Source organism: Simochromis diagramma, unplaced genomic scaffold (assembly GCF_900408965.1).
Source record: "Simochromis diagramma unplaced genomic scaffold, fSimDia1.1 OVJJ01000322.1, whole genome shotgun sequence".
Classification (NCBI taxonomy): domain Eukaryota; kingdom Metazoa; phylum Chordata; class Actinopteri; order Cichliformes; family Cichlidae; genus Simochromis; species Simochromis diagramma.
Window position 1 is genome coordinate 389,138 of NW_024386731.1, and position 25,073 is coordinate 414,210.

General features: G+C 40.4%; 1 protein-coding gene and 1 long non-coding RNA gene across 4 annotated transcripts in view; both read left to right on the plus strand.

The window, feature by feature from the left end:
• Positions 1-2,868, plus strand: part of enox1 (ecto-NOX disulfide-thiol exchanger 1) — a 129,836-nt gene extending 126,968 nt beyond the window's left edge. For all 3 annotated transcript variants that reach the window (XM_040008893.1, XM_040008118.1, XM_040007356.1), the window contains exon 16: positions 544-2,868. In XM_040008893.1, the coding sequence (XP_039864827.1) occupies positions 544-675 (132 nt within the window). In that variant the 3' untranslated portion in view covers positions 676-2,868. The remainder of the gene's footprint in view (positions 1-543) is intronic.
• A 5,515-nt stretch (positions 2,869-8,383) lies between these two features.
• Positions 8,384-8,859, plus strand: LOC120746889. The gene is made up of 2 exons (XR_005699039.1): positions 8,384-8,565; positions 8,764-8,859. It is a non-coding gene; the product is annotated as an uncharacterized LOC120746889 (long non-coding RNA).
• Positions 8,860-25,073: the final 16,214 nt, after the last annotated feature.

The following is a 25,073-nucleotide window of genomic DNA, read 5'->3' on the forward strand; positions in this document are numbered from 1 at the left end:
TGTGTTGGAATATGACACTGAAGAAGATAACAGTGGAGGAAGCAGATCCTTAAATTTAGTTACAGCCCTTTCAAAAGAATATCTACTGTAATCAGATGTATTTCCCACTGCTTATTGTAAATATAAATATTAGGGAATGATCACTCAAAGGCACTACATCAGGTAAAAAGCATGAGAAATCAGATAGAAACAGATACGGGTGAGGCTATAAAGTTCGAGTTTTTTGGAGCCTCAAGTGGTCAATAGAGGAACTACAGTTTTTGGCACTTAAGTGTTGGCTTTATAACACAGCCCTAGATGTTGCCAGATGATAAAGATTTGCCATATAACAACAAAATGTGTCTAAAAATTATCCGATTTTCTTTGGTTTTTAATTAATCTAGTAAAGGTTGTACCTGCAAATTCAAGGTAGGTCTAATGTGTTTTCATAAGACCCAAAGTACCAAAGTGATATCCAATATGATATGAAAATCAAGAATAAAAGCCCCTGTAGTTTGTTCTATGTCAGTCTGATTTCTCTTCCTCTCTGCTGTCGTCATTCAGGTATCTGCAGGGGAACTGGAGCGGCTCATGGTCCGACTGCCCAGTATGTTCAGGCAGGAGCTGAGTGGCGTCGGTGCAACTCTGGAAAAAAGATGGAAATTCTGCGGTTTTGACACACTGAGTTCAGCGTGACACAGGAGTGGCGCACACACACACTGCGAAGACACACCAACGTGAACAGACGTGCACAATGCCTCGGACCTTTAATTCACATGTGTGTGTGCGCATGTTCTTCAGACACACGGCAGTGCAGTAGACAACAGATGACGTTCACTCAAGCAGACACTGGAAACTGTGAAAGCGACGGATTTTTTTTTTTTAGAATCCCAAAAGACATTTCACCTCTGGATGCTGGGTTCAGGTGAAATAACATTTCTTTTCCTCACTGCAGATTGTCACCACGGTGAACTGCAACAGGGCGTTATAGACTATCGTCGGTCAGCGCTGAAGACACACCCTCTGTCTGTCCTCTGAAGTGAATCATGGTCCTTGGTGTCTTGCTGTCGGTGCAGTTTGGAGTCTGAAAAATCCAGCAACAACCGAAACATCACAGACAGAGAGTTTAAAAAAAATTTATACCAAAGTTGAACGTTAAAAGATTTGATGCCAAACCTCATTTCCCTGGCAGATAAATCATCTCCTACTTGGTCCAAGAACTGGCTGTGCAAGGGAGTTTTTGCTGGGCTTCCTGTGGCATGATGGGACCACAGATAGATCACTTCCTCTTAATGGTTTGGAAAGGACTTTGTACACCAACTCTAAATCTGTCATTCAATAAAAACACATACAGAGCCCTTTAATTTAATCTTTACTGCCAGCTGATTGTAATCTTGTGTTACTTTCTGAATGTGGTGGTGAAACAATATCGAACATTATTTGTGTTGCATTTTCTCTATATTCATATTTGGGGTTTTCAAGCTTTCAGGCAATTCCCTGACTTTGTCCATAAGGAAGCGATTTTCCCCAGAATTTCTACTGGGGTGCAAATTGTGCGTTGCCTCAGAGAAGATTTGCTGCTTTTAAGGCTAAAGTAAGGGAATAAAAGTCTGTGTGCACAGTGACCACCACAGATTACATGAAAGGACGGCCATTGCACAACTAACTTCAGCCTTACTCTGCTAGACTATCAGAATACAGTAAATCCCCCATTCTGTAAAAAGAGTATATCTGCAGAAAGGAGTATCTGAAATAAGATTGTTTTTTTTTAAGTAAAAGCAATTTAAAAGGTCAGCATACAAGAGATCTATAGGGTGTTAGAAATATCATATGTGAGAACAAATAATGGTGAGAACATGTTTGACACTGTGAATTCTTTAGGTATGCTCATTGCATTAGTTTCAATTAAGCTTTATTTATACAGTGCCAAATCACAGCGTCAGTGCTTTTTATATTGTAAGGTAAAGACCCAACAATAATACATTCTTGGTGAGGGGAAAGAGCAGAGAGAGATGGGACAAGAGACAAACTATAGTGATAATGTAAATAGAACTAATCCCAGCACAGAACCTTGTGGAACTCCAACCACTGCAGCCCGGTACCTTTAATACCTGTGGCCTGTGTGGCCTGTTCTAATCTCTATTTGTGATTAGAACAGATCATGTGTCTGTGTCACATGATCTGGAATTGACCATTTGTACCTGTCAGTGATAAAGTACCTTATATAGTGCTAGAAGTTTACAGTTTTAAGGCCAGACTACCCTGTGGGATTATATCCGTGAAGACTACGTGCAGTATAAGGACCTAGATTTTGCTACTCCTGATCAGAGAATAAGCAAGCCAAAAATCTTCAAACAGACATGTGCTACTTCACACCTGGGTACCATCGCAAAACATCTTGGATACATTTACCGTAAATAATGTGAGCCTCCATTGTTACTGGATGCTAGTGTTTACTGAGTGACAGTTTAGGGTTGGTGTGTGAACATGAGTTCGTATTTATTTCTTACTGCCAGATATTTTTTAATTGAAAAAATAATAATATACAGGCAAACTGATGTGGAGTTTGAAATAATCTGAGTGACTAAGTGTAAAAACACTCCAGGCCTGTTAGGTGCTCCCTGACGAGGACACGGACACTGGAAACAGGAGGGTTAGAGGAAGGAAAGGACAATATTTGGGGGAAAAAACGCATGAAGATGATGGAAGTAAAGAAAGAAAAATTGCTGATTTGTCAAAGACCGATGTGAGGGATCGAAATTCAATCATTCTGCTTAATTTATTTCATTATATTGTGTAAAGAAGCTGTTCACAGAAGGCAGCAGACTGAAATGTTCCACTGCCATATTACATATTGTAATTAAATATGGTAAAATGCAAAAAACATGACCTAAGTGGTGCTACTTTTTTCAAATACAGTATCCAAAGTTAATGACTGTGACAAATATTTATTATCCTTCTGACTAGAGCAAAGGGAAGAGATCATGATGTTCGTCTAGGGACTGAAGATGATTTTTGTCATTTCTGAGTGTTTTTAAAGACCACAAAGCTGGACATGTAGAAAATACAATGCTAATGTTATTTAGCATTGCACTCCCATTAATGTTATGGGTACTCATTCTCCTTATTTAAATATCTAAATATCTTCTTTTCTAAAAAGAAAAAAAGAATGAAAACAGCGCACTCACACACACACAATCACAAACATAAGGTCTATAATGATAATTGTGTGGCAAAGGTTTAGGGCAAACTAAAAACACACAGTTTAATTCAGTTGTTTTATTTATATAGCACCAAATCACAACAGCAGTCTCTCCAAGGCACTTTTTATTGTGAGATAAAGACCCTACATTAACAGAGCGAAAACCTCAACAATCAGATGACCTCCAAATAAGCAAGCACTTGGTGACAGGGGGAAGGAAAAACTCCCTTTTAACAGGAAGAAATGTTCAGCTGAACCCTGCTCGAGAAGGGGAGCTATCTTTAAAGTGAGAGGCTGTGTTGGCTGGTTGCACAAAAGTGTGGCTTGGAAGTGGAAGAGTGGAGTGCTCCACATTTTGAATTTTCAACAACAGGCTGATACAAGTTAAGTTTGAACATGTTACTATAATAAAATACTTCTTATCACTTGCTGCTGTCTAAATCCAGATTGTGAGTTATATACCGACTGTGTATTTAAGCTTTGCTGTAGATCAGTTTGCTTTTGTGTTGTTTTGTTTTGGGTCTAAACGTTCACGCACTCCAGCAAGAAAAAGTAAGGAAACAAGTTTCATTTCATTTTTTTAGGGTATTTAGCTTCCCACTTTTTAAAATTTCAACCTTTTGTAATGAAGTGATATTTTGCAGATGAATTCTCTACTCCATGCTTCTCTTTTCCCTGTAAATTCTCCATCACACCTTTCCTTGACCTCATAGTGTTTTACACTGAGGTCATATAGAAAGCGTTATCAGTTAGAGTACAAAAGCTCTATATAAGTAACAGTCTGGTTACCAAATGGTGGTTAGAGGCCTTTTTTTGGACTATTTAGAAGTATCCTGACCACATGAGGAGCTAAGCTTAAAACTAAAACAGGAAATAACCGTCGACACATTGAGAGAGACAATGACGGATCCACAAAAGCAACATGATGCTGAAAAATATGTAGCGAAACAAGAACTGAAGAAAACTGAGGAACCAAAATTTAACAAAAAAAACCCAAAACAATCATGGATAGTACAAAGCCCATGATGGACATTTTGTGTGATTTTTTTTCCCACACAAAACTCAACAACCAGTTTAAGAAATACTACTTCAAAATAAAGTTTTAGCTGCTGGTCACAGCATGGATCCCAGTGTGTGACAACGGAGATTTCCAGTTTCAAGTTTCTGAAAGTTGCATTTTGAACCAAAGAGGTTTGGAAAAAAAAACTTGGATTTTCCTCCTGGGAAACTGTGAAAACAGCAATTTGTGGACAAACAGTAAATCAGGGGTTGGAAATATTTAGTTGGGTATTTAATTAGGGTAGGCTGTAGTTTTCCAGGCATGGTGGTGCCTCGGTAATATTTTATTCTTTCATTTATTTCATTGCATACATTTAAAACTAGAAACCAGACCACAGATTTGGTGGTTCTGCTGGAGCTACAGCAGTACACATAAAGGTTTAACAAAAACACTCATACGCTGAGGTATTACATCAATAAGTCTTGCAGTAGACACTATAAGAAACAGATCGATACTACACACACTCAGCCCTGAGATCTGAGTGACAGGAAACACCAAATTGATTGATTGATTGATTGATTGATTGATCATACTTTATTCATCCCGAGGGAAATTGGGTTAAGGCTGCCAGAATTTAGCTTAGTGTGATGGTCATTTTGCTAACTGCATGTGGGACACCTTGCTGACCTTTTCCCTTTAAATGTTACAGGGTTTTATGGGTTGGGAATGACATTAAAAGTGCATTTGCAGTTATTTTCACAGCAAATTTGTGGAGAAAATTACGGGTTATGGTTTTAGTGATGTGGAAGTAAAGTTTTTCTTACAGTAATACCTCTGCAAAGTGAAGCTCAGTGCAGCAACAAAACTAAATAAAAGAAGAGTGTAAAAGGAGACTGTAAATAAAAGTATTCAAACTTTACTTCTCTGGGGAATCCAGCTCACAGGATGATGTAAAAGGCTGTTCATGACCACAGAGCTGCTACTGATGCAACACGGACGTAACACACGTGGCTGCTAATGGAAACATGAGTGTGGGTGTATGTGTATGCACGGGGTATCTAAACACAAATCTAGGGCAGAGATTCACTGTCAAACACAATCTTTGCTAAAGGCTTTTTTAGCATTTTTCTCCTTCCCTGCTCACAAATCTCTTTCAGCTCAAGAAAAATTAATTCCATGGAGGAATCACTGACTCACTGAAGTTCCTGCAAAGGAATTCACACCCGCTTTCATGGATATATTGCTGTACTGCAGGGCACGCCGTCTCTTCTACTGCAATCCCTCCCAAACCCGCAGTTCCTCTTTATGTGCTGAGACTGAATGTGAAGCACATTTTAGAAGTGGATGAATCAGATAGAAAGGCAATGGAAAGATGCAGATGAGTGCACACAGATAAACCGAAGCCTCAGTTTCTAGCTTTTGATTGGTTGCTCTCGAGTGTGTGAACCTTCACGTTCCATATGCTTTCTTTATGGCCATTGGTGGTAATGATAACCGTGCACCCGCTCTCTGTCACTGGAAAGCATTCGTGGAGGAAATATCAGATCATTGCGATCAATATTTTAAATCTTGAATGCTTCACTTCTGGTTAAAATGTAGTCGATAGTGGTAACATTGAAGTGGTTTACAATTAAAGGTCACAGAATTCTGTGTGCAAAGGAACAAACTCGAGTTATTTAGATAAAAGAGTCGGGCAATAACTGACTTTTTTCATAATTCTATAAGCGATCTATAAGATTTTGTGCAGCACAAGGCAAAAGTCTCCTTCACATGTACCATCAGTCATGTTGAGACTTGGAGTTTTTCAGCCATGTTGTAGAAGCTGTGCTTCAGATTATTGTTCTGCTGCCACATTTTGGTCCAAGCTTTAGGTGCCGAATTCTAAAATCATTCATTATTCTAAAGTGTAGCATTTGATTCGAGAATTTGGTATATGGAAGAGTTCAGGGCCTACTCAATGACAGAAAGATGTCCTGCAACTGCAAAACAAGCCCAAATCATCACGCCTGCTCGTAGCCGAAAAATAGCTTTACTTTGTTGTCTGGGTCAACTTTGCTTGAAAGAGACAGAGAGAGGCGTTGAAAGGCTGCTCCAACGGAACTTATTGTTTTTGGAGGAAAACACGAACACAGCGTACAGTCCAGTCTTAATAGCTTACTTACAACTGGGCTCGTCAGGCACTCTTCTTGGCTGCAGTGGTTATTATTATATTTACATGCTTCCAGCTCCCGTTTTTGCTCGATGACAGCTCGTACTTTTCCACTTGCCTTTTTCTCCCTCCTCGCGCTCACGGACACATAACGAGTATGGCAGTCCATTCTCCCTGCAGCACGGACTACACTGCCCATGAGGCTACATTCTTTAGAGCTATACCTGTAGCATTCTGCCTATTAGCTTAGCACAACAACAACAACAACAAAAAGGGCTCTCTCACCCAGGAAACACGCAGAGAGAGAGCGTCGCCCTGTAACCATGGCAACCGTAACGCTGCCACCTGGAACAACAGAATGTTGCTGTCAAACTGTGGAATCAGAACGATGCCACCTTGAAACGAAACCGAAAAAAATATTGAAACCGAAAAAAAATATTGTAACTGAAATAAATGTACTGAAAAATCTTGTATTGAAACCGAAAAAAAAATTGATAGTGAAAAACAATTAATTGAAACTGTAATTTTTTTGTTTTCGCTTACAATTTTTTTTTTTTTTTCGGTTTCAATCCACTTTTCGGTTTCAAACCATTTTTCGGTTTCACTCTGCTGGCACTGTTTTGGCGTACGGGGGGCGCGCTGGGGGGCGGGGATTCCGACCCGCATGTATTTGCATATATTATAATGCTGACCAATGACTGGAGAAAACACTGACGACGCGGCTGCGGTCACGGACAAACTCGCACGTGTCTGTTCGGGAATGGCAGATGCTGAGAGGTCCAGCGTTTACATTACCGACTATTTCAAAGTGACAGCCTGAGGTGTTCTTCAGTTAATTGGACTACCGGACAGGAGGACCTGAGGCCCCACCGCATTATTTTTGGTAAGTTAAATGTGTTTGTAAGCTAATCCGTAATTTAGGTCCTTAGCTAGCTACCTAAGGACCTAGCTAGCTAAAATGAGCACTCGGCTGTCGGGGAAACTTGTTTTGTAAAGTTCGTATAGCTACCCCGTGCAGGTGAATGAATTTACCCTGACTAAAGAAATCAAGAGAAACGCACCGGGCTGCTCAGTGACTAACCACGGTTACTGTACTTTTATTATGAGTATTATACTGTAAGAGCAACAGGCTGGACTCTGCTTCTGCTCCTGTGCAGAGCTGATTATTAAATATGTGCAAACAGCAGCATGTTTTCTGTCGCTTTCCACATGTGGAAGGACATTAACGCCAACTTTTAAATTCCCCTCATTAGTCAATAGCTACGGATTAAATAGCAAAGCCCGATACTTATGTACTGAAACCAACTACTTCCGCTTGTCAGCTTAAGTTAAAATGTTACATTTTTCCTCTGATTATTTTTTTAGCTTTTTTATTTTTTATTTTTACTGAGTTTGTTACAAATATTCAGGTTAAAAAAAACTGTCCAAATTATTTTTAATGAATTATGTTCACAAAGTCACATGTGCAGTACTCTATGGAAGCCCGTTTCCGCCACTAAAAAAAAAAAAAAAAAGGATCCATAACTCAAAATTTCGAGTTATTTTCTCGAAATTTCGAGTTATTTTCTCGAAATTTCGACATATTAACTCAAAATTTTGAGAAAAGCAACTCGAAATTTCGAGTTAGCGCTGCCAATCAGTAATCTACGTGAATGACGTCATTTCCATGTTACCCGGAAGCTGAAGCCCTCAGCTACAAATGCTACAGCTAAGCTACCGGTATTACATCCAGTCGTGAATGCACAGATTGCTGAGTGTTTTCAGCCTGGCTTCACAAATGATGAAATCCCTGTGTTATTAGCTGAATCACATGGTGTTACTATCAGCAAACATACTTTAATTTGTTGGGATCCGTTTTTGAGTGCGCGGTCCTGCGCCATATGCTTCCGGGTAACAAGAAAGCGACCTCATTCACGTATATTTTTGATTGGCAGAGCTAACTCGAAATTTTGAGAAAGTAACTCGAAATTTTGAGAAAATAACTCGAAATTTCGAGTTATGGATACTAGCTTTTTTTTTTTTTTTAGTGGCGGAAACGGGCTTCCATAGTACTCTGTACAGTTTGCATCCTTAGGACAAATAATTTGAAACGTTAATATTTCTTGTTCAATACTGAGCTGATAACACCTCTGTATGTTGTGACCAGGATGCAGCAGCAGACTGAACCTTGACTGAAACCTGCTCCATCATCTCATCTTTGCAGATGTCCATTTATAAAGCATCAACAACTCAAAGGTAAACATGATATTAGAAAATGTGTTAGTAAGGCCTTTAAAACAAATATAAAAAAAAATAAAAAGCTGTCGGCAGAACTGTAGCACTGAACAACTTCAGATCCCGAGTGTGTGAGGACTGAGAAGGATCAGCTCTATTTCAGATTTGAGATCAACTTTATATTTCAGTTTTTGATGATTGTTCTGTTTGTGATTACAGGAGCTGTCCTCAGATTCAGACCTCAGCACCACCCAGTGACAGCAGACAGATCATCCTATATCTTCAATCTTTGTAGTAACTCCAAAATTAACTGAAGAAAACAGTACAAAGGTTAAAGTACCACATGTGCTGTCAGTGAAAGCTGCAGCTGTTTTATTGATAAATTTAAAGACAAAAAGTCAAAAGGATTAATCACCCCTGTAACTGTGTCACTATACATCAGCATTAACAGTACCTCAGTTTGGTGTTTCAGAAAACTGCTGATCTCAGACCTGCACAACTTCTGTTTTAAACACTGAATGTACTCAGCTACATGAAGAGCACATGATGTTTTCTCTGACACAATTAAATAAAACCTGATTAAAGTCAAAGGTTGTTACTTGTATTTGAACTAAAAACTTGTGATCTGGAATTCTTTCACTGTTTTTTGACAATAGTGTGTTATTTATCATAAAGTAATTCAGAGTCATTCATACTAGAGTAACCAGTGAGTACAACATATATTTAACTTTCTACAGGACTTAAAGCTATTACTATAGCTTATAGCTATAGCTATTAACTGCACTACTGTATAGTTCTGTGTAAATAATCATTCTGTACATATAATTTTTAATCCTACAACTGTTTATAACTTGCATAGTTCACATTTCTGTATATCTCAGATTTCTGTAGTTTTTCATATTTATATCCTGTTCATAGCCTGTACTCACTACAGCCTGTACATACTTATAGAATATTCTTAACATACTTCATACCATGTACATTGTAACATACCATAATAGACCCATTTCTGTAATATACTTATATCTATATTATTGCTAATATATATTGTAATATATCTATATCATGGCTAAAGCACTTCTGGATGGATGCAAACTGCATTTCGTTGCCCTGTGCATGTGCAATGACAACAAAGTTGAATTCTGTTATATTATGTAAAAGTCCAGACCCTCTGAGGATTATCTGAGTACTTCTAACATTACACAAAGCAAAGGTCTCCATCAGTGTTCATGAAATGCTGGGTTTATCCTTCTTGTGAGGGAGCTGCTGGTGAAGATCACGAGCCCTGCTTGATCCTGGCGACGAGTTTCAGTCTTCCTGGTGTTTCTGAAATGATGCCTCTCACTGTGGGTCAACAGAACTTCTGGCACAGGACAGCTGTAATGAAAGAAATTGAAGAAGTTTTGGAAAAAAAAAAAAAAAAAAAATCTTGGAAATGCCCTAAATGTAAGAAGCAGATTTTGTATTTACTTTTCTTTTGCCAATCAAGATAACAAAGTATAATTTTCACCATACAATTACTAACCTTGTCATCTCCTGCACTGTCTGTTTTGGGCTCTGGGCTCCTCCTTCCCAGCGCTCATGACACTGCTTTGCTGCACTGTGGTATGAGGTGCTAACCTGTTGACAGTGTTGGGAAGGTTAATTTTAAAATGTATTCCACCAAAGATTATAGAAGTAATGTATTCTGAATACTTTACAACTACGTGAATGTACTATTGCTGTGTGATTTATTACTGAAGGCTACTCGCCATACCAACTAGATGTTAAAATCTTAATATAAATGAGTAACAGTAGGTGGACATTAGGTAAGGCTGCACTTTTTGCAGCGATCTCATGTAGAAAACTATTCAGCGGCTCCGAACCGTAGTAAAGGGACCTCTGGCTAATACGTCCGGTTCGTGTCCGGCTCGTAGCTGAAAACTAGCTTTACTTTGTTGTCTGGGTCAAGTTTGCTAGCGAGAGACAGAGAGAGGCGTTGAAAGGCTGCTTATTGTTTCGGAGGAAAACACGAACACGGTGTACAGTCGAGTCTTAACAGCTTACTTACAGCTGGGCTCGTCAGGCACTCTTCTTGGCTGCAGTGGTTATTATTATATTTACATGCTTCCAGCTCCCGTTTCTGCTCCATGACAGCTCGTACTTTTCCTTTTTCTCCCTCCCTCGCTCACAGACACATAACGGGTATGGCAGTCCATTCTCCCAGCACGGACTACACTGAGGCCACATTGTTTAGGGCGATGCCTGTAATACTCTGCTATTGCCTTCATATTAAATAATTTTTGTATAATAATTTTTAGAGGCTCTTATTGCGTGTTTTGTTTGGGTTTCCACCGGCGTGGAATTACCAAAAATAGAGAGACCATAGCCTAACATATGAAACAGGAAAATACCGCCATGTAATCAATTTATTTCAACAAACTAACTGTATTCTCAATATCACCTATTGAACAGTAACTGTAACGGATACATTTACTCATATTTTGTATTTTAAATACGTAACGCCGGTGCATGTATTATGTTACTGCCCAACACTGCCTGTTGAGATCCTGAGATCCGCTCCTAGAACACCGGCCTCCAACTCCTGAAGAGACACGGGTGTCCCTAAATTTAGCAAATATTAGCTTCAGGCTAGCTTGCTACGACGAATAGGCTAATACCAGCATTTTACCACAACTTCACCAGATGTAGCTAAAAAAACTAAACTAATGTCCAGCCCAGTGGGACAGCAAGAAAAGATGACAAAAAATGATTACTTACTTGTGGTTTGTGTGTGGGTGGTTTGGCAGTTCAAGCTGAAGCAGCCATTGAAAAACGGGAAGAGAGAAAGATGGCAGCTTGGTCAGCACTAGTGGCCTCTATAATGTATGCAAATACATGCGCGCCCCCGGAGGCCAAAACAGTGCCAGCAGATTGAAACCGAAAATGGATTGAAACAAAAAAAAAAAAAAAAAAAAAAAAAAAAATTGTAAGCGAAAAAAAAAAAAAAAAAAAAGACAGTTTCAATTAATTGCTTTTCACTATCAATTTTTTTTTCGGTTTCAATGCAAGATTTTTCAGTACATTTATTTCAGTTACAACATTTTTTTTCGGTTTCAATATTTTTTTCGGTTTCGTTTCAAGGTGGCATCGTTCTGATTCCATATCAAACAAAACCCAAACAGTCCTGACCCGCGACAATATGAAACAGGAAAGTACCGCAGTGTAATCCATTTATTTCAATAAAGTAACTGTATTCTGAATACCACCTTTTTAAACGGTGACTGTAACGGAATATAGTTACTCATATTTTGTATTTTAAATACGTAACGGCGATACATGTATTCCGTTACTCCCCAACACTGTAGACAGGCAAGTCCAACAATTCACTCAGAAGTGCAATTTTCCAATCGTGCTCGTCCCTTGCTCCCAGTGCGTTCCGTGTTGTAACTCCCTAGTGTGTGTGGTCCCCAACTCGCTTCTCTGCTCGCCTCTCCTGGAGGAAGAAGGACAATCCACAATTAGCCACACACGCTAGCCGACTACCAAGAACACATGTCTCGCACAGACTATACCAGTCAGACGTAATAATCCCACGTCGACTGTCGCCGCGAGTCCCGGGTAAATACCTCCGTCTAGCCCGGGAGATGATTACCAACCGCTGATCAGGTAATCACCTGCAGGTGGGCCAGCAACAGCGAGGAGGGACTCCCGATGACGACAGTCGCCAGGTCACGCCTTTCCCACAGCGCGCACTTCCGTAAACAGCCCCGAGGACCTGGGGGAGAGAGAGAGAAGCAGACACACCCACACACTCTACATACAAACGTGGACAGAACAGTAGATGACACCACTGCTCACGGACCCCCGAGTCCTCCAGAGCCGGGTCCGTGACAGAGTTATTCTTATCAGATGCCCGAACCACCTCATCTGGCTCCTTTCGATGTGGAGGAGCAGCGGCTCCACTCTGAGCCCCTCCCGGATGGCTGAACTTCTCTAAGGGAGAAGTCAGCCACTCTTCGAAGGAAGCCCATTTCCGCTGCTTGTATCCGCAATTGAGAGCTTCGCATTTACACTCAGCTCTCTCTTCACCACGACCAGTGTTGGGAAGGTTACTTTTAAAATGTATTCCATTACAGAATACAGAATACATGCCCCAAAATGTATTCTGTAACGTATTCCGTTACGTTACTGTCATTGAGTAACGTATTCTGAATACTTTGGATTACTTAATATATTATCATGCTTTTTACAACAACGTGAATGTACTATTGCTGTGTGATTTATTACTGTTACTGAAGGTCCGCGACTCCGAACTGTAGTAAAGGGACCTCTGACTAATACGGCGGGGTCCCTGTCGGCTCGTAGCCGAAAAATAGCTTTACTTTGTTGTGTGGGTCAACTTTTCTTGCGAGAGACAGAGAGAGGCGTTGAAAGACTGCTCCAACGGAACTTATTGTTTTTGGAGGAAAACACGAACACAGTGTACAGTCGAGTCTTAATAGCTTACTTACAACTGGGCTCTTCAGGCACTCTTCTTGGCTGCAGTGGTTATTATTATATTTACATGCTTCCAGCTCCTGTTTTTGCTCGATGACAACTCGTACCTTTCCACTCCCCTTTTTCTCCCTCCTCGCGCTCACAGACCCATAACGTGTATGGCAGTCCATTCTCCCTGCAACACGGACTACACTGCCCATGATGCTACATTCTTTAGAGCTATGCTTGTAGCATTCTGCCTATTAGCTTAGCACAACAACAACAACAACAACAACAGGCGCTCTCTCACCCAGGAAACACACAGTCGCAGAGAGAGAGAGAGAGCATCGCCCTGTAACCATGGCAACCGTAACGCTGCCGCCTGGAACAACAGAACGTAGCTGTCAAACAAAACCCAAACAGTCCTGACCCGCCACAATATGAAACAGGAAAATACCGCCGTGTAATCCATTTATTTCAACAAAGTAACTGTATTCTAAATACCACCTTTTTAAACGGTAACTGTAACGGAATACAGTTACTCATATTTTGTATTTTAAATACGTAACGGCGGTACATGTATTCCGTTACTCCCCAACACTGACCACGACGGACCAGCACAGCGTCCGCATCACTGCAGCTACAGCACCAATTTAACATAAATGTATTTGAAAAAAAAATCCAACTTTAAAACCTGCATATGTCTGTCAGGCACATTTACTCTGAATTGCCTGAATTTGTCATTCTCAGTCGCCTTTCTGTGATTAAAAATGCACAATAATGATTAAATGGAAGAACATCAGTCTTTATACTCATTACTTTTAATAATATACTGTATAATCAACGATAACAAAACCCCAAGGACATGTTCACAAACATGAACTGCCTGCAAAAAAAAGAGTTTGATACAATAACTAAAATGTTACAGTACAGAATTTAACTGTTCACCATACAGACTGTACAGCATCATTTCACTTTATATACTCTTTGTCATTTAGCTCATTCATCATTTTCTAGCAGTGACACTCTCCGTGTCCTCTATAATTAGTACTAAATTACTTTGGAGTTTCTCTGAAATATTGTTGTAATTTATACATAATGTGATATAACCACTTTAGTCAATCAGACACAGTCTCTGTGGTTACTCCTGTCGTCATTTTCAGGAATCAATTTCAAATCACTCATGCCCCAAACTCCAGCGTCTCTATAATGTAACCTTTTGACATGGATTTGAACGGCAGCATTTCCAAACGCTATTTATTCATTAACGCCTTAATTTTTTTTCCTGTTACATTTTACAGGCTGCTGTCAGAAGAAATGAGGAGAATGTGCCACATTAGTTTGCATTATTAAATTACAGACAGGATGTCTTGTCCCAGCACTTTCCCCAGCGCTGCAGTTTGTCCACAAGTTTAAGCAGCAGCCTAAAAGATTTTACAACACGGCTGCCTCTGCTTCCTCTGGGTCTGAGAGAAGAGAGAAACCAATTTCGCAATTTGGGGCAGCGCTTTACTATTTATACACCACTCCTGAACAGGGAACACGCATAATCACACTGCGGCCCGTGCATGAGAGGAGGGAGCACGAGTGGGGAAGGCTGACTGCAGTATTTATGGCTCCATAGGTTTACTGTGTCAACAGCAGGCTTTTCTCTCTCCTCAGATCCCTAACTGTTCATGTCTCAATTTGTACACAACAGCTGGCAGTGGCTTCATTCCTCACATTCACCCAGGGTTTCTGTTTGGCTGTTGATTTATCCATTTGCCATCATTGTTCCGGACAGGAAGGAGTTGAGATGATGATTCAAAATGCGTCAATAAGTGCTACCAAAACAATTTTGTAACCTGATTTACACATTTTTTATGACGCTACTGATCCACCTGCACAGATGTGGCAGTAGGATTAAAGCAACCACAGTTTTAAGAAGTTACCTTCCTGCATTCCCTGACATTCATCTGACAGCTTGCCAGAATCACTTTGAGGCTGACCAAAAGCCGTTAGTTTATGTTTTTGCCTTTTCTGCACCTCCTCCACAGATCTGCATTCCTCTTCGCATGAAGTGAGCTGCTCCAGAGTTCCTTAAGCTAACCATGCCCGATAGGACTTCCTGTTCAGCTTGACAGCTCCTTTATCTCAGGTGTCCTCCATCTTCTTCAGGGATTACCACCATGACAAGTGAAAAGCACCAACCAGCTTGCAGCCAAAACTCCACACCTTAGCAACGGAGATGTGGACTTGTTGCTCAGAATGCTTTTAAAGGTCTGTCAGAGGGGAAAGTTGAAGATCCTCCAGATTCTGCCAGATGTTCCCAGCACACTCTCACTATCCATTAAAGTGTGCCAGTTTTGTCCAGCATTCTCCCCACCACCTTATCCAAATCAAACCCAGCAGAGCTGTCAGTTATCAGCTGACAGCTGACACTTATGGACATCCTTGTGTTTGAACAGGGTTTTTGTTACGGACAAATAGAGGTTAGCACAGAAGTCAAATTACAAAACACCTCTTGGGTTCAGATCGAGCTCATTGCTCATGTGAGTATCCCCCAGCAGGACAACCGGGTCACCAGGAGGGGATTTCCAGCACCCCAACAAGGCCAGATACTCTGAATTATAATTTGGCACATAATACAGATGACAGTCACTCACATTCCCAGACACAGAGATCCTGGGAAGCATCCTTCTTGTCTAATGGAAAGAACCCCAAAGTGTAGGCGTTGAATTGGGGAATACAAGTAAACCCACCCCTGCTCACTGCCTCTCACGTTGGGCAACCGCACTCCAGAACCAAGGCTGTGTGTTGAGGCAAGCCTAACTATATCTAACCAGTGTCTCTCAGTCTCAAACACTAGCTCGGGATCCTTCGCCACCAAGGAGGTTACATTCCACATATCAAAAGATAGTTTCAGCAGCTGGGGATCAGACTGCCAGGTGCCAAGGCCCCCACTTCTTACTGACACCACACTGCACTCCTCTACAGCCCTTTTTGCAGGTAGTGGGTCCACAACAGGGGTGCTTTTTATGTTCATCTTAGCTGAACCTGGCCCCCGGGCCCAACCAGCAGACACTTGGCAATGAGGCCCTTCCCTGGGGCTGGCTCCAGGGTGAGGTCCTGCTAAGCGTAATCCAAGAAAAGCACCATGGTTTATAATGGTCTCGTGACCCTTCTGTGCAAAACTCTTTTTGCTTTAAACCAGCATGAAGAGTGTGTGAATGTCTGATCGTCTGTTTCATGAAGTTACAGATACTCCTAACATGAAAAGTTATGAGGGGAGCAGTTTACACAGCTACCGGTATGACAAACATGGAAGGTTACATGCTACATCTGACCTAAAATATTCTTGAAATACAGCAGAAATCTGGAGCATATTCCTAGCTGTGACACTTTCTTACAAGCTATCACAGTGTCTGGTTTTCAAACCATCCTCTTTTCAAGGCGAAGCAGTAAATAAGAGCTCAGCAGCCAGCTGTCTTCCCGCCAAGAAAATCTGCTTGTTCAACATCCTGAAGTGGAAGTGTGTGTGTCGCTGGCCTATAAATAATGCGTGCGGCAGCATTGTGAGGTGGCAGAAGGAGCGGGCCTCCATTAGCCGCGCTGCATCTCTAATGAAGCCTGTTGACAGCGGCTGTAATTAGCCACAGCTCTTTGTGTTCTCTTTGTTGAGTGCAGTGTCGAGACGTTCCTTCATATCCCCCGCCGCTGTCATGTCTAGTCACCAACGCCTGCTTGTCACTACACCTGGCAAGCATTACGGTGGAAAATCTCTTGGGTGAATTTCTATGTGGGCAGTTGTGATGCTGCTTCTGGCAGACAGCTGTGTGCAACTGTAAATGACGACATCAGATGGCGTGTCCAAAAGAGCCCACAACCTTTTTAAGTGAAGCAAATACTGAAAAGGGGAATAAAGTACTGTTCACAATACAGTTGTTGGCCTTTTTTCAATTACATTTCTGATTCTGTGCGAAATTCATTCAAACAGAGTTCCCAAAAGTGGAATTGACATGTGAGAATAGTATGTTTTACACACTACACCTCACAGCCCATGGTTCACCAATTGTGCTAGATTCACTTATTATGCAAATATACTCTTTATAAGGTTGGGGAACCCTGCAATCAGCTGAGACTGAAGAAGTCACATGGATGATTGACGAAAAGTTTCTCCCACTGAAAACGCTACGTCCAGATGAGCACAATCAACTTTTTGGGATTTCCTGGATGATTGAGCATGCATCAAGACAGTGTCCCTTATGTTACTAAATTCAAACTATTGATTCATTAGCATGTACATCATTAACATTTTGCATCTGGTGATAGTGGGTGTTGCCCACTTTAGCCCATTGTTCCCTCAGTGGTGCTAGTTTCAGTCATCATGCAAATGCAATTTCTCCCACTGAAAATGCTTGTCCAGATGAACAGAATCAACTTTTGGGGGCACTCTTGTGTAGCTCTGTTTTGGGTCTCCACCTTCAACTACTAGTTGCTCAGCTTTGCTCATTAGCTTTGCTCCGCATGTAACTTTTGGAATTTTTGCAATTTCTTTAAATATTGCATCTGTCCTTGGAGTGAATTTGCTGGGACATCACAGGAAAATTGTTATCTAGGGAAGCAGATGCCACGTTCAAAGTCACTTAAATCAGCGGTCCCCAACCCCCGGGGCCACGGACCAGTGCCTACCAGTCCATAAGTCGTTTGGTACCGGGCCGCGAGAGTTGAGGTCAGGTGTGAAATTTACGGTTTTTACGTTTTTTATCGTTAACTCGGTTTTGCTGTGTCTTTTTCCGTGTTGTAGTTGTTTGTATTATTTTGAAAGAAATATTTACGCGTTACCATAGCAACCAGAGAGCATTAAAGGGCAGAGAGGAGGACGTTACTCAATGTTGTTGGTGCATTTCAGGAGGACGCTGCTAATAAAGTTACACAATTACACAGTGAATTGGCATTTCAGTGATTCCTGAGATTAGGGACAAACCAGGTTTTAATTTTCTAAAATATATTTTTTGATTTTTCAAAAACATATTTACATATAATTGTTACACAAAGTTTTGGCTGTTTCACCATGTTTTGGTACAATCTCCCAGGTGTAACATTTTTTAATAATTTCTGTTTTTGCTGGAGAAGTGCAAGGTTTTTGTCAACACCGTCAGACACAAAGAAATGCAAAAATAGTTTCAGCTATTTTTTTTTTTTTTTTTTGGCCTGTCCCATTTGGTTCTTTAGCCGTCAGAATTGTTGTCTGAAGACCAACAAGGATACCCAATGGATTTACTTTGCTAAATGGATCATCACGGCCTTGCCCCGCCCCGATGGCCAGCAGAGAACAGGGGTGTGTGAAGAAGCAGGTGTTAGCACGGCCCCTCCCGAGAACCCTCAATGTCTACATGGATTTAAAATTGAGAGGTGGGCACCGGCGCCAGAGGTGGGGTTGAATACACAGACCGTCCACTGGACGCCGTTAACGTGCCCACCCTCAAGGCCCTATATGTATGTGTTATGAGAGTGTGAGTAATGTGGATGTCTAAGTTGTGGAATAAAATTGAGGCACAGGTGGCCAGAAGGGGACGGGGTGGGACGGGGTGAGACGGGGGGGTCCTGGGGTGCACCCCAAGGCCCTACTTGTGTGGGTGGCTGTGTTGGAGCGGGAAGAGGGAGGCAGCCGGGGATGGGGAGGAAAAGAAGGGAGGAGCAAGATACCCCAGCTCCCCCACTGGGGTATCTTACTACTGGGGTCAGCGGGGGAGCTGACCCCAGTAGGCACCCCGTCCTATGGCACCCACCAAGGCAAGGGAGCCCAGGCCCATCCAGACTGGGGCCTACAGCAGCAGGACCGCCCAGCCCCACTGGACCCGGGGCAGCCCACCCGACCCCACTGCAGAGGAAACTGTACCCACCCTAACATTCAATCATCTCCCAGACTGCACAAGACAGTAGACACCCAGGTTAAGTTTATTCTCCACCTCTCCTATGACTCTCCCCCAGCTGCAGAGTGGACTCCTGCAAGGATGGAACAAACTCCCTGTCAGTTGAAGAGCCCCCTAGTTAGGCCGATGCGCCAGAGGCCCCCTGCGCCAGGGATGAGCCCCCGTGCATCCACCCGCCCACAACCTCGGCGACACACCAACAAGGACCGAAGCCCCCAAGGCCCAGCCAGAGCTCTAGCACGGAGGCGAAGCACCCCCGAACCCCAAGCCCCCACGCCTGCCCCGGATCCACACAGGGGCAGCCAGGCTACCAGGCCAGTAACCTACCTCCGCCAGCACAGACCCTCCCCCAGGCCTGCTGCACACAGCCACAAGGAGAACACCCTCTAAGAGCAACTAGTTTCAGCTATTTTGACTATTAGCAGCTTCTCTGTTCTACTGTTTATGCACATATGTTTTCAAACTAATTATACCACGTTTAAAAGCAAGATTGTTTTGGCTTTTTATTATTAGAGTTACAGTCATACATATTTTCAGAAGCTTGTATTTAATCTCTATAAGAAACAATCATATTTAGCAGCATGCAAATTACACATTTATTGAGAAAATTACGTATTTTTATTGGAAGATCATGAGGGAGGAAAATATATGGTTCTTCAAAAGAGAAAAATAAACAAAAACTCCATATTATGGAGTTGACAAGATGCTGACGGTGGTGACACAAATCTGACGGTGTTGACACACTAATAGAAAACAAGATATTATTTTTTTCAAAATGACCATTAAACCGTAACAACTTATGTAATATCACAAGACACATCATAACAATTCTGTTTTTGCACACGTCAAGTTCTACATCTTAATAGTTCACCAGCAAGCAGCTGCCTACTACTCCTTGATTCCTAAAGTGTTTAGACCCTGCTGGACTTCCTCTCCGTATGTTTCTCTGTGCTTGTTTCCAAAACCTTCTCTTCTGCCTTTTTTCTCTTCCTTTCAGATCACTGATGTTCCTTATTTTTCCCTCTTTCAATCTATGTCTCCATCTTTCCCTTTCCTTTATGAGAAACTCTTTCTTCAACTCAGGCTGGCTGTTAATTTTTTTCTCCTTTTTTGATCATCCCTGTTCCTTCTCTTTCGTTCCTTTGGCAGGTTCCCCTTTGCTATTCTAGCCTGAAATGCACCATCTTGTAATTACTATAGTTTTTCTGAACCATATGCATTTATACAGATTAAGGATGAATATTCACAACACAATTATGTATTAAGCAATAGAGATGCTATCCGGTCTTTAAGTCTGACGTCATTAGCCATTTCCAGGTCCAAACTCCGCTGCAGATCCGAAAGTCAAAGGAACTCTGCGACATCACTGAGAGTTACAAACTGTCTAAATTCTTTCATCTTTAATAAAATGATCAATGTGGCTGCTCTACCAGGTGTAACATCCAGACATCCATGAAAACAGAATATATGAAATTTAACAGAGTTAGAAGTTAGCTCGCTGGTTTCCACCTAGATTCCAACATAAATGAAGACAGAAAACTAAACAGCAGTGACTTTTGTCGGGTTACTAAAGTTGGGCTAGCTGGTATATAATGATGTGCTATGTGATCGCTAGCGACACAGCTATGTTAGCATAACATAAACACAGTGAAGCTGGAGGATGAATGCTAACTTTTTTCCACCTGATAAAAGCTAATGCAGGGTTTCTGATGGTTAGGCTGACAGTGATCACTGACTGTTTTTAGGGGCTTGTTGAGATTAAATAGAACAAGATAAAAACCATTAAAACATTTTAACAACACAACAGGCTTAATAAACACAGAGTAGTTTGGGCCCGGAAGCAGGATTCATACATCATCACTTAAAGACCAGCTCTCGGGGAAGAGATAGCTCAGTAGATGCCACATGATCGGAAGGTTGGGCGTTCAAATCCAACGAACAGAGGCTATCCTGGATTGGCAGCTGCCCACTGCATCACTGAGTGAATGGGTTAAATGCAGAGGACTAAGCATTTTCCTACAGGATTAATGATGTATACATAAACAATGAGATTCAAGATAAGGCAAATTTGATAATATTTGACACATCTGTGAAGCAGAAATATCAGTAAAATACACAAGAAGTAATATGACTGAAATATTAATAAAAATAACTTAATATAATTGATGAATAGCACACTTTTGTGACATTTGTCAACACCATTAGAAAAGGGTCACCGTCAGACCAAAATCCTGATGGTGTTGACAAAATACCCTACTTTCTCTCATAACACATGTTTTTCTGACAGAAGCCATCTTGTTTTTCATCATTTGCTTATGGCTTCTACAATCTACCTAAATTAAGCTCTTTTTACAAAACAAAATAATTAAATCTTGCATTACATCGTCTTTGGTGTTGACGCACTATGGTTGTGAGACAGAGTTTTATCAGAAAGGTAGGTCATAAATTCAATTAAAAAGAAAAACAATTATCACAGCAGTGACCTCATGGCATGTGTATCAAACAGGAAGTGGTAAAGGGGTCCTCAGAGTGTAAGCTACCCACAATAATTCCTGATTTTTTTGTACTGTTAAAAAATCTGATGGTGTTGACAAAAACTCTGGACACGATTTTAATCACTTAGAAAATATGTAAAAATAAATTTTCAATTGTATATTTTGATATTATATAAGGTATTGACTTAAATACTTAGTGACGAGAGCCATGATGTTTAATTTTACATTACTGTTGATTTTTTTTCTGTATTTTAATATTATCAAACCTGCTTCTGGACAATGGATTTTTAAGGTACTGGTAATGTATTGGATCATTTAAAGCGAATATATATGTATAAAAAATGCAAAATCATAGTTTTGTTGTATAAACATTGCCTTGGTGGTTCTTTTAGTCAGTTGGTTAACACTTGTATGCATATTTTTAACCCCAAAATTGGATTTTATCTGGCGGACATGTTTTGTCCCTTATCCCAAGAATCACTGGTTTATTATTATATTTACAAAATACCACAGTTTTGTCTTGGTCATATCATTTTATTTTGTTGTATTTACCGCGACACCTTAATTTTCCTTGTAGACCATGTCTACAAATCCACTGATTTGCCGCAGTGGGAATGACTGATTGCATGAAGTAGTTGAATAGTTATATGTATGTATAGCGGCAAAATAAAAAGAAGCTTTTTCTTGATAGATATGATTTCCAGCACATTCATGAAGTAGATGCCACCATTTTCAGCCTGGATCGATGTTAAAATAACAATATTTCCACTTCAACTTGTTTCTAGGAAAAATGTTCCCATGGTGACACCTACTGTAAGGAAAACTTTGAGTATTTTGAAGGTTTTTATTTTTGTATGTCTGTGACTAGAACAGCAGTGTAACAGGAGCAAGATGTAGTTAATAAAATGTAATTTTCTAACATCACACTAATGAGCGTCAAGCTTAGAGGTGGGCAGGGCCTAACTTATTTGTTCATATTGAAGCTTGCCAGAAAGAGTGCAAGTTGCTTGCACTGTTCCCACATGTTTGTGCATAACCAGTAAGCCCTTTATTAATGTAGTGTATGTATTACATAATTAGACTTTAATCTGCAGTATAATTGCATTATCTTCCAAGATAATGTCTGATTTTAAACATGTTAAACATGTTTAGTCTGAGGCAACTAAAAGTGCTAAACATGTTGAACTGATGTCTCATACCATCTTTTGCTGGAAGGTCCTGTTCTTGATGGTGGGTGGCTCGGTGATAAGGTCACATTCAGGAGCAGCGATACAGCATCTCTTTGTTGTGTAAAGACAACTGAATCACAAAATACTGCACAACAGTTGCTTAGCAACCTCTGTCTGGTCAGTGTTTGAAGTGGCGGAAAGCAGCAATCCGCTTCTACTTGATCTGCTGCTGAGATCTGACTGACAAGATGCATAAATGGTGTGTGTTCATGGTGGGAACTTACTGATGTGTAACCTGGAGATTTCAGCACAGAACTTTAGAGTTGAGGTTGTCTTAGGTTTTCTTTATTTTTTCTTTTTAATGTAGACAGTAATGGAAAACTACGTCACATAGAGTGGAATTCAAGAATGAAGAATTCTCTCTTCAGTTGTTCATAATGTTACAGATTAGCCTGTTCTGAATTTTAAGATGACTCTGTAGACTTCTAAGATTGAAATAAAGTCTGTGAGTTTGGGAAACCTAAGTTTCTATTTGTGGTGAGTTCAGCATTGCTGAATGAAAAGCCTTTTCTGATTTCCTTTATTTTTGTTTTTTATAGTGTGAAGCATTTAGTGTTTTATACAATAAAACAGGACTTGATACACAAACGCTGTGCACTTGTAGAAAAAACAAGTAATGAGATAAAGGGCTTGTTGGGTTTTTTGTTTTTGTTTGTTTGTTTGTTTGTTTGTCATTTTGATTTAATTACCCATTTCAAAATGACCCATTTCAGAACAGCATAAGTCAAATTTAGGAATGTACAATTTTACTTTTATAAGTAGGAATATTACCATTGTTGCATTAATAGACGCACACAACAGGTTCACAGAAATTATTGGTGGGAACAGGAGATGAGCTCCTAACCAGCTGACTGAGCAGAGTTTTGATATAATTGAGTGTCAAATTTCAGATGCAATCCCTCCTGTTAGCAGACTTCTCTCAAACACTCATGTATTTAATCTGTTATTGGATGAATCTGATGACATTTGAAGAGTTTGCTTTTGTAATTTCGTCCTGTCACTTTGCTCAGTTTGACACAGAGCTAAACCTCCTTAGACTTACAATCTTCCTTTTGCTTTATTGTTACTGTCGGCTTGACTCCACATGCTGCTTATCAGCTAACAAATGCCCCACAGCTTCATCAGCACCTTGATCTGCGCTGAGGCAACTGTTTTACAGAGTGGTTACACTGACATCTTGAGGCCAATTGCTGTAAATACATATTCTTATCCACTGAAGTATGTTTTAGAAGGCTCACATCTTTAGTTCTGTTCAGGAATGTAGGTAAATATCTGCAATTTTGCATCTTCATAAAATAAACAAATAAAATAAGTTTTAAAAAAAAACAAATTTTTGAAAAGTAAATTTGAAATTCATAAATAAGAACAATATTTATATTTTAGCATTAAATATATTTTGATTACAAAGCTTGCATATATTATTATTTCTAATAACCATTATAGAAACATTACAAAATGGTATTTACCAATACTATATATGCAAGTGAGCTAAAAGCTCAGGTTTCAGACTGCTCTAAAAACTCACTCTAATCACTTTTTTTCTTCTCTTGGCTCCTTGTGATGTCAGAGAGAGCTCATATTTCTAATATGGTCCTCAGCCTCATGCTGGGAATGCAGAAGCCCCACCCACCTGCTGCTCAAAGCTTCCGCTCATGAAGAAAAGTCATTTAGAAGGATAGTTTAATGGTTTAATTATTTATATAGCACATTTAATTACAACAGGAGCGTTGACCAAAGTGCTGTACAAGAATACAACATACATAATAAAACAACTTAGAGTATTAAAAGCAAACACCAAATATGAATTAACAAATAACTCTCATGCTGTATTAAAAGCCAGTAAATAAAAATGCGTTTTAAGATAAGATTTAAAAAGATTGACAGTATGAGCCTGTCTGATGTGTAGGGGTAAATTATTCCACAGCTTAGGCGCTACGACTGCAAATGCTCGATCACCTAGGATGTTGGCTTAAAAGGAGGGCGAGGGATTCTGAATACACTAAACCCGACTGTATAAAATAGATAAGGATAATTTGGAGCACTAAAACGCAAATGATTTATTTTGGTTTGTGATGTGAACGTACACTGAGCTGGAGAGAAACACCTGGTGTAAACACAGAGGGTTAACCTCTCTGTGTTTCTCAGGTTAATCCTTTGCAGGGCAGATGTAGTTCAGCTAATTTAACTGGAGGATTAGCGTTGTCTCGCTACGTCCCCCAGCCGGACGGTCATCCACATAAACAACCCTGAGAGGAAGTCTGTGGAGCCCAACATAACAACAGAAAACAAAAACCAGTGAGTGGGTGGGAAAATGTAAGTGGCAGTGTTTATACATTAACACGCACACACACAAGATTTAAACTAGCCTGTTATCCTTTGTAAAGGTTATTCTTTCATAGCCAGAAATTGCAAGTTGAGTGGTGGGTGACATT